Genomic DNA, 9,428 nt, shown 5'->3' with positions numbered 1-9,428 from the left:
TGATTCTGCACTGAGGTGTGCACTCACAGGCCACTCTGACAATCAGAGTAATAATGTTTACAAACAGCTGCAAAGGTAAGCTTCTCCCACTTCTAAAGTGTAAATTATCAAGCAAGCTGGGGGGAAGATATAGGCCAAAGTAGCCCCGCTGATATAAAATAGCTAACTAAAGCTTGGCTGCCATGGTAACACAGGCTTGAATTTGGAACAGTGCTCTTGGTGTACAAAAATATCACTACAGCCGTTTCCCTGAACTGCAGCCCCATGTTTTAATTACAGCACAGTTTGAGAAACCTGTAGACCTTCGGATGTTACTGGACTGCAACTCATCCCTCTCCCCAGTTGGGCTGATGGGCGTTGACAGTCCAACAATAGGTGAAGGCACTCATGTTCCCCATCACGGAGGTACAGGTTTGCTTTCCTCCTTGAGCCTCAGAGCTTTCTCTTTCTCTCTCCTTGAAGCATTCCGTTCCAAATGGGCACACATTTTCCCCATGTAACTGACTTCATTTGCAAGTACAGTGGACACTTGGGTTGCGAACGTGATCCGTGCAGGAGGCATGTTCGCAACCCACAGCGTTCGCAACCTGCAGCGCCGTGTTTGCGCATGCGCGGGTCATGATTTAGCGCTTCTGCGCACATGCCCAAACCTGGAAGTAACCCATTCCGGTACTTCCGGGTTCGGCACGGTGCACAACCCGAAAACACGCAACCTGAAGCATCTGTAACCCAAGGTATGATTGTACAACCACTTAACAGATGTTTTAATTTTGGACCAAATTTTATCATGAGAAATCTTTCTTCTGCCTCTGAATGGCATCTTACCCAGCCATAGGAATCTAACTGGATCTCTGTATTCCTGCCACTGCCACTTCAGCCTGAGGCTATAAGCTCAAAAGTACTGTATGTATGCTAGAGGATTGCCATCTTGATCAACAACCAACAATTCTGCTGTAGTGGGCACTGTTCTTGCCCCCAGGGCAACCATAAGTGGACTCCACAACAAGTTTTAGCTCTTGGTGATTTTCAGCAGGGCAAACCAAGACCCTTCTGCTGGTAACTGTGATAGGCAGAGGGGAAAAAAGAGCAGTGTGGAGGGGCAGTTGGAGCAATAAGACCAAGTAAGTAAAATGGAGGTAGAAAAATCAGGGTTGTTCACCCCTTAGAAAAAGGACTCTGGGTTTTCAGTGGAGACAGAAGCAGGGTGACGCAGTGCACAAACTACTGTTTAGCTAGATGGTCCACCAATACCACAGACATGCCCTGCTTGGTAACTGATTCTTAAGCAGAGATATCAATTTCACAGTTTTATTGAGCTGGGAATGGAAGGAGAATCCAAAGGAAAACCTGTCCTGAAAACAAACAAACCTGTAACTCTGCAATAGCTGAATAAATTCTTCCCCATATTAGTCACTTCTGGAGTAGCTGGCACCTTTCCGCGAAAGGGCATTTGCACCCAGAGGTGCTTGGCATCTTCTGCCGGTGGATCCCTCATTGCTTGGGTACCACCTGCTGGCGGAGGTAGAGGTCCCGGATCTCGGACAGGCTGCTGCAGACGCCACTCAGGGCTTCAGCAATGCTGTGCAAGATGGAGGCCGTCTCCCTGTGGCTCTCAGCATATTCCTGCCGGAAGGCACGCACCTCCTGTGCCAGCTGCTCATTTGACTGGACAATCCGCCTCTCTGCTAGGCTCAGGCGGTTGCTTTCTGACAGCCCTTCCTGAATCGGCACAGTCTCAGGAGCAACCATATCTCCTATGTCGCTTAGGTGCCCAGGTGGTGGTGACTTGTGGTCAAATGTGATGCTTGCATAATCCGAACCCAGGGCCTCTGAGAGCTCAGTCTGTGAGGAATTTGAGGGGCTTCTCCTCCAGCCCTCACACGGATCATTGGGGGCATGGGCAGAGCTCCTGAGCAGCTGCGTCTCAGCCCCCTGGCTCCCATGCTGGTGGATGGCCTTAGTGGGAAGGGAGTGGGATAGCTCTGACTTCACATCTACTGGTTCTTCCTTCTCTGGCTCCTCCTTCACACCTGCCCAGAGCAGAGAGGACAGATCAGGTTAACTCAAAGTAGCAGCCAGCTAGAACCACGAGCCCTTTCAGGCCCTTCCTGCCATCCAAACATGCAGTTAAAAAGAGAGAGAGAGAAAAAAGCCAACTTCAAGTTGTCCCAAGAGCCTATATCATAGGGCATCATACAGAAATGTTTTGGTACAGGGAGACAAGAAAGTGGAAAAGAAAAATATGCACTGCAAGATGGAGTATAAGAAGATGCCTTATACCACGTCAGTGTCAGCATCGCCCTTGAGCCAGTGCCACCAACTGGACTCATCCACTTCAGCCCCGACTGGGCTAGGCGACCTGGGTAGCAGACCACCTTCTGCACAGGAACAGGTCAAAGTGCTGTGGACTCACAGCTTAGAGTTGTGAGCACCGGAGTCACTTCAACAAGAAGACAGTCGTTGCACAGCAGAGTATAGCAGAGCATAGACGACTCGGAGAGCAGCTCTGTAGAATATCTTCTTTTATTCTATCTACAACTATAATACACAACTATGTACAGAGCTAAATGGAGTCTAAGCGGAAATGCTGAACTGCACTGAGTGTCTGCAGCTGCTCTTAGCAGCAATCTTATCTATACACACAATCTCTCTCTAACACTCATTCTCTCTCCCTCTCTTTGATGTGAGGCTGGAGCGGAATAAGTAGAGAGCAGAAACCGCCCCCTCCTCTCTGGAGAATCAGCAGAGAACATCAGCAGATTCTTGGATATGGGAGGGGTGAAATCTCCTCAGTTAGACCATTGGTCCATATACTAGGTTTTTTTATTAGGCAGTCAAAGGCAGCTTGAAAGAGGGATTTCTAATTGTATGCATGCCCTTGGGCCATTTTTACCTCTGAAAAAAACAACGCGAGCTTTCCACTATGTCAACAACCTGTAAAAATAGTTTGACAAAAATATGTGTACATAGCCATAGGAAGAAATGCTTTCCCCCTCAGTCTAAAAGGCTCTTGTCTTGCTGTATCTAACTTCCCTCATCCTTTGTTGCTGTGAAGAAATACCTCTCCGCACTATCAGGATGCCACTCTCTACTACATTGTATCATCAGTGCAACTTCTTCCTATCTTGTCATGTGATATGCATGGCAATGTCAGCACTTCAAAGACCAATCCATGCTGTTAAAAATAGTGATTTTGATAAAAATGAACCTAGCCTGAAGGCCAAGAGGGCAAAAGAACAGGAAACACATCAAGGCAGAGGCGGCGGCGGTGCAAATGAACAGAAAGCTGAGAGAGCAGGCTATGAAGGCAAATGCTGGCCATATTTGCACCATACATTTAAAGTGCTACGGTGCCACTTTAGACACACCAAAGAATTCTGAGAAGTGTAGTTTGTTAAGGGTGCTGCAGTTGGCAGGGTGGCTAAACAATCAAGTCCTCTTCCCAGGGTATTATTGGAATTATAATTTTGTGAGGGGAATAGGCATCTCTTAACAAATCTCAACATCCCTTAACAAATGACGTTTCCCAGGATTCTCTGGGGGAAGCCGTGACTGCTTATAGCGGCATGGTACCGCTTTAAATCAGGGTGTGGATGTGGCCTCTGTTTGGAAAATAATTGCCTTCGCCCAACATCACATTACTATCAAGTGCAATGAGGCTTCCAGAGTTCACACTCCAGCAGTAAGAGTATATATATGTATATATACACACATATTAGTGGCAAATGTGATAACAACTTGCTAGTTAATTATGGTTCTGTTTCCCCAAATGCCTCCAGTTTGGTAGCCTTTGTGTAAGCAGAGGTATTTAAATGTGTTATTCCCAGTGCAGCTTAGCCCTTTGATAGGGCTTTGATTTCACACGCCTCCCCACAGTGTCTGCAAGCAGCAATAACAAATTTATGTTGGGTGTGCAATAATGGAACTACTAAAGAGATTTTGGATTGATTTTTATTGGACAAATGGATACATGGCAAAATATATTTGCTTCTCTAATTTCAGCAACTGTAAACCTATTATTGAAATACTTCTCACCGCTAAGTGGAGGCTCGTGTTTCTTAGCTATACCAAAATCTTGTTTTGCTGGTCCAACAAATACACCCCAGGTGACTTTTTACATCAGTGGTCAGGTGCCTGTATGCCCAATTCCTACCAGCCTCAGCCAGCAATGTCATTGGTGAGGGATGATGGGAACTGTAATTCAATGTGTGGACGCCTGCAAGCTCCCCATCCCTGTTTTAAACCCTTCCAGGGGCAATTCCACACCATACATTTAAAACACATGGTTCCTGCCCCCAAAGATTCCTGGGAATTGTAGTTTTCCTCCTCCCAGAGTTAAAATTCACAGTGCCCTTAAACTACAGCTCCTAGCATTCTTTGAGGGAAGTCACGTGCTTTAAATGTGCATTGGATACATGTGCCTTACGGGCATGCTGTGAGTATGCTAGCCCAAACGGAGCTAAGTGCTGCTAGAGCGATGCCTCAACTTCCATGAGGCTGCTGCATGGATGGTGCCAGAGAGGGGCAAGGGGGCAGGGCAATCACCCTCCAAACAAGCCCCGCTCCCATTGCTGGACTCTTGTCATCAATATATGCTGTTAATTTTCTTTCAGTGATCTTAACCTGTGGGTTACAACTTGCCCATCTAGAAATATTCTTTGCCCCTTCTGTGCCTCCTACCCAGAAACGTTTTTTCTGGTGCCACTGCTGGGTGGATGAAAAGGGTCACTGGTTAGTTCAGAGGTGGGGAAGCTTTGTGGGCCAACCTTCTAAGGAGCCACATGTCAGTGGTGGGTGGGCCAATGGCTGTGATTTCTAGTTTGAGTGGAAAGCTACATTCTAGAGATGAAATCCAGAGGTTTACACACACACACACACACACACACACACACGCGTCCCCAAAGAATCCTCAGAACTCTAGTCTGCTGAGGGTACTGGGAATGTGAGGTTTGTGGGTGGGAAACTATAGTTCCCAGGATTCTTTTTTTTGGGGGGGGGGAGCCATGTGCTTTAAAAGCGCACCACATGCACTTTTAAGTGCACAGGCCGGATCACACACTCATACATCCATTCAGGCAAGCAAAAGGCGTTTGTCACCCCAAAGGACAAACATTCCAGAAAGCCATATGAGAAGTCGTGACAGGGTCCGCGAGGGGCGTGGCCTACGGAGGGGGCGGTGCTAAACCAGAGCATTCCGCGGGCCGAATGGCATCCCGCGGGCCAAATGTAGAGGCCGCATTGGGTCCCTGCGCCTGAGGGTTCCCCCACCTTTGGTTGTGGGCGGAGAACACTCACCCTGAAGAGCCACAACCTCCATAGCGGCAGGCGACGGCGGCGCATCTGAGGGGCGCACGCCGGGCGAGGCCCACTCGGGGCCGAGCTCCGGTGAGCTGTGGGGCTCGCTGCTGCTGCTACCGGAGAGGTGGGCGAGGCGGGGTCGCCCCCCGGCCTGCGCCTGGCGCTGCAGGAGGCGGTGCCGGGCGATCTTGTCGTTGGCGCGGCGCCGCAGTCCCCGCCAGCGGTTCTTGACCTCGCCGATGTCGCGTTGGTTGCGCCCGGCCGCGTTGATCTTGTGGGTGATGCGCCACCAGATCTTCTGCTTCTCGTAGGCGTTGACGGTGGCGGCGCCGAAGAGCAGCTGCTCGTAGCGGAGCACCTCGTTCATCAGCACGTCGATCTCCTGCAGCGTGAATTTGGGCTTGCGCTTCAGCAGCCCGCGGCGCCCGGCCATCGCGCCGCCTCCGCCCGGCGGCGCGCACGCCCCACACACATCGCTCTCCGCCGCCGGCGGGCCAAACGCGCGGGAGGCGGCGCGGAGAGAGAGCGAGAGCGCAAGAGCCTTTTGTCTACTGCTGGCTGCGCCGGGCCAGCCCGTCTCTCGCCTCCTGGCGGAGGCACTTGGCGCAGAGAAAGGAAATGGGCGGCGTGGGAATCGGTGTGCGCGTGTTTTTGCGCGCGTGTGCCTTTAAAGGAGCTGGACCCCGGCCCTGTCCCCCTGCACGGCTAAATCTGATCCATGTGGAATCCCCGCTCTTCCACCCGGCAGAAATTATCCCACATGGCGGGCAGAAGTTCAACAGGTGGTGCTTTTCACGGAGAGGCAGTGATGTGAAAGGTGCTACCTGCTGTAATTCCTCTTGCACGTCACACGTGTAGCAAAAGGCCCAGAATCCCATCTTAAAGACTAATCAATCTATTGTGACATAAACTTTTGTTGACTAGGGAATCCCACTTGTCTGGTGCGTGGAGATGAATTTCCTTCCGCTTTAGGTTACCTGGTGCCCTGCAGTCGCCACTGTTTTGGGTTTCACTTCCCATCAGCTCTAGCCAGGAGCAGGCTGGTTAAGGATTTCCATCGTCGTACATTACGTGTATTAGGGCTATCACTTGGTTCAATAAATCCCCATCATTTGCACAGTTAAACATGTGCTTAATGGGACTTGAAAGTCCTTAATTGTGCCTGGATTGAATCCCAAAATATTAAACACAAAATACCTCTGCAAACCATTTTTTTTTAAAAAAACAAACCAAACCACAAGCCTTCAACCAATAGCAATGTGCCTTTCCTTGAGCATGTGAGGCAAGAATCCCACCACTTGAGGGCAGGGCTGCATCACCCAAGCGGAAACTGAAGTCCCAGACTACCGGTATTTCTCCATCCTTTCAGTGCATTCTGATTGGTGAAATCAAAGTGTCGGGGTTGATGATAGTTATTCAAGATGAACTAACACTGAGTAAGACAGTGTCCAGCCTTGATTAAAATCCATTGCTCTGCCCCTGCCACCTGTGTTTTCCCCCTAAGTGTTGTGTTCCACAACTTGTGATAATGGTTACTACTACTGGTGCTCTAATGAAAGTGGGATCTAAGGACCCTGATCTTTCTACTGATCCTTTCACCAGGAGGGGAATGTGGAAATGAAGCTGAACAAGAATTCCCATATATTTCTTTATTTCTGACCTCTTCCCAATAAAAAGCAGGCCCCTTTACAGATGATTCCATTTTTACTGCCCCCTGCAAAAAACAAACACCCCCCCCCCCACTTAAAAGGTGTCCAGCAGAAAAAACAAATGCACCTATTTGTCTGGAATTTGGCAGACAATATTCACTCAGAAAGCGCTGGTAACCCTGCACATTTTAATCAATTCTGGAAAAAAGAAAAGAAGTGATAACTGATTAAACAGTGCGCTAGCCCCATTGAACTTCACCTTCCTCTCCATGGGCGTAGTCAAGGGGGTTGTATTGGTAATACAAATCTGAAGTTTCCCCCCCTAACAAAAATCCTGGCTAAGCACATGTTCCTTTCCTCTCCCTGCAGCCCTCTGTGTGCCCTCAAAATTTGGTCTGGAGGATTGGGATAGCTCAGTTAGTAGAACACGAGACTCTTCATCTGAGGGTCATGGGTTCAAGCCCCATGTTGGGCAAAATATTCTGCATTTCAGGGGGTTGGACTAGATGACCCTTGTGGTCCCTTTCAACTCTATGATTCTATGAAACAGATTTTGGATGCACATTGGGGGGGCTTCACTTGGGAGGACAGAAGGCTTCCTGGAATGCAGGTTTCTGCCCACTGTTTTTTTGAATCAGTGATTGGGCATCAGAGATGAGACATGGTTATGTCATGTTGAGCTCCTGAGACATTGGGAGATCCATGATCCAATAATCCTCATTCTTTTTAAAATTTAAAAATTGTGCATGTGTGTGGACTGGGACAGTGGTGTTGGAAATGATAACTCCTTTCCTCCTACTGTTTTCATGATCAATCTTCCCACTTCCAAGCTATATTTTGCATCCCAGGGAACTTGCAGATATCCACCCAGAAAAGGGGCAGAAGAGATTGTCACTGATCAAACCAAAGAACAGGATCTCTTTTCCAAATTAAATTGCCATTTAACTCCTACCTTTGTCTCTGTGTGTATATATACCCAACAACTGAGGACCACTTGCCCTGCATCTGATGATGTGGGCTGCGGTTCATGAAAGCTTATGCCGTAATAACTTTTTTTTTGTCTTTAAGGTACCTTTGTTATTTCTGCTGCAACAAACCAACATGGCGAATCCTTTGGAAATCCCTCTAGTAGTCCTGGTACAGCATAAATCAGTGCCATAAATAACAAAGGGTGCTAAAGTCCCCCGGTATACTTTCCAGCATTAGGTGGAGAAATCCAGTGTGTTTACTGAGGAAAGACAGGCCATCCATTTTTCATTATCTTCAGTGGAAAGCAGAAGTTCCATAGCTCTGAGTGGCCAAGGGGAAGTGATGGTGCTATGACCCCAAACAGCCTCATTTTATGCATTACAGTGCAGAGAGAGACCACCAAGGGTAGAGAATTGTCCTCATCTCAAGGTATCTTAAAGTATGATGATGATGATGCCATTTTTAATATTAGAGGGAAGGGAAGAGCACAGAAATTCCTCTTTAAGTGACTACAGTTGCTCTATTCAGGGATTGCGCCACTCAAGCAATTAGCATTTATGGTTTCCCATAGCCCCGAGACATTGTTATCTGGCTCAGAGTCACTGCTGGAATGGCTCCCTCATAGATGCTCATGTAAAACTGTTTTAAGTGTAAACATCTTCATTTATTAAGTTCCCAAGTTCTGTGCAGATTGCAGACACAAATGCTATGGCACAAGTTATTTGGCTTGCACAGACCGAAAAGTCCGCCCCACAAATAATCAGTTAGGCAGCCCTCTTTTCCTTCACTACCTTTCTCAACATTAGCCACAATTTTTCATGGTTGTTTTGTATGCAAAACAGTGTAAACTCACTGATATAATAGAAATATAAGCAATTTCATTTATGAAACTGTATGAAAAAATAAAGTCTGGGTCTGCAAAGAGGAACACCCCATACGAGTGTTTAAGCCTGGCTTACTTGCAAATTCCTCATGCCACCGAGATCTCAGTCTTCCACTTTATGTTTATTGAAAAACCTCAGTATATGGCTGGTGGTGTGCACTGAATCTGTTTCTAATATTGTGGCATTTTCTCCAACTTCACCTCATTGGCTGGGACAATAACAGACAACATTTTGGTCTTGGATATCACTGTAGCAGTGTGGGAGAAACGGGAGAATTTGTGGGACACAATGAAATTCAGACCCATACTGAGGATTTGCAGGGGGGGGGGAATTGCTTTCTAGGTGGGTGGGAAATGAAGTCTTTGTGACTTCATCAGCCGGTCATTTTAGGCGGGTCATGCAACCCAATAGCATGAAAGTAAATCTCCTCCTTTGCTTTCACATCACTTGCCCTTCTTTTCTATTTTCATCTGCCACCTGTGGGACTGTTTGCAATGTGGCACTGACTTACAGAAGTCAAGGGGCATCTGTGATAGGATAGCAGAGCCTGCCGGGTGCTCTTATGACTGAGGACAACTGTGTGCTGATGGCAAAGAACCTGGTGGCAATGACAGGAGAACCACAGGTG

At 47.9% G+C, this 9,428-nt stretch overlaps 1 protein-coding gene across 1 annotated transcript; it reads right to left on the bottom strand.

Moving 5' to 3' along the window:
- Window positions 1-1,294: 1,294 nt before the first annotated feature.
- On the bottom strand, window positions 1,295-6,261 carry LOC114599450 (uncharacterized). Its single transcript, XM_028734713.2, has 2 exons — window positions 5,296-6,261; window positions 1,295-2,030 (listed from the first exon to the last, which is right to left on the bottom strand). Exons 1-2 carry the CDS (start codon window positions 5,729-5,731, stop codon window positions 1,492-1,494), a joined length of 975 nt encoding a protein of 324 aa, XP_028590546.2. The 5' UTR covers window positions 5,732-6,261; the 3' UTR covers window positions 1,295-1,491.
- Window positions 6,262-9,428: the final 3,167 nt, after the last annotated feature.

This window comes from Podarcis muralis, chromosome 5 (genome assembly GCF_964188315.1).
Source record: "Podarcis muralis chromosome 5, rPodMur119.hap1.1, whole genome shotgun sequence".
Classification (NCBI taxonomy): domain Eukaryota; kingdom Metazoa; phylum Chordata; class Lepidosauria; order Squamata; family Lacertidae; genus Podarcis; species Podarcis muralis.
Note: the sequence above shows the minus strand (reverse complement) of the source record. Positions and strands in the feature narration are given on the sequence as shown.

Bases quoted from the DNA above. Each gene is read 5' to 3' on its own strand.
- LOC114599450 (XM_028734713.2), bottom strand. From the start codon at position 5,731: ATGGCCGGGCGCCGCGGGCTGCTGAAGCGCAAGCCCAAATTCACGCTG. The intron at 2,031-5,295 runs GTGAGTGTTCTC...TGCTCTGGGCAG, and splicing joins GGAGGTTGTGGCTCTTCAGG to GTGTGAAGGAGGAGCCAGAG.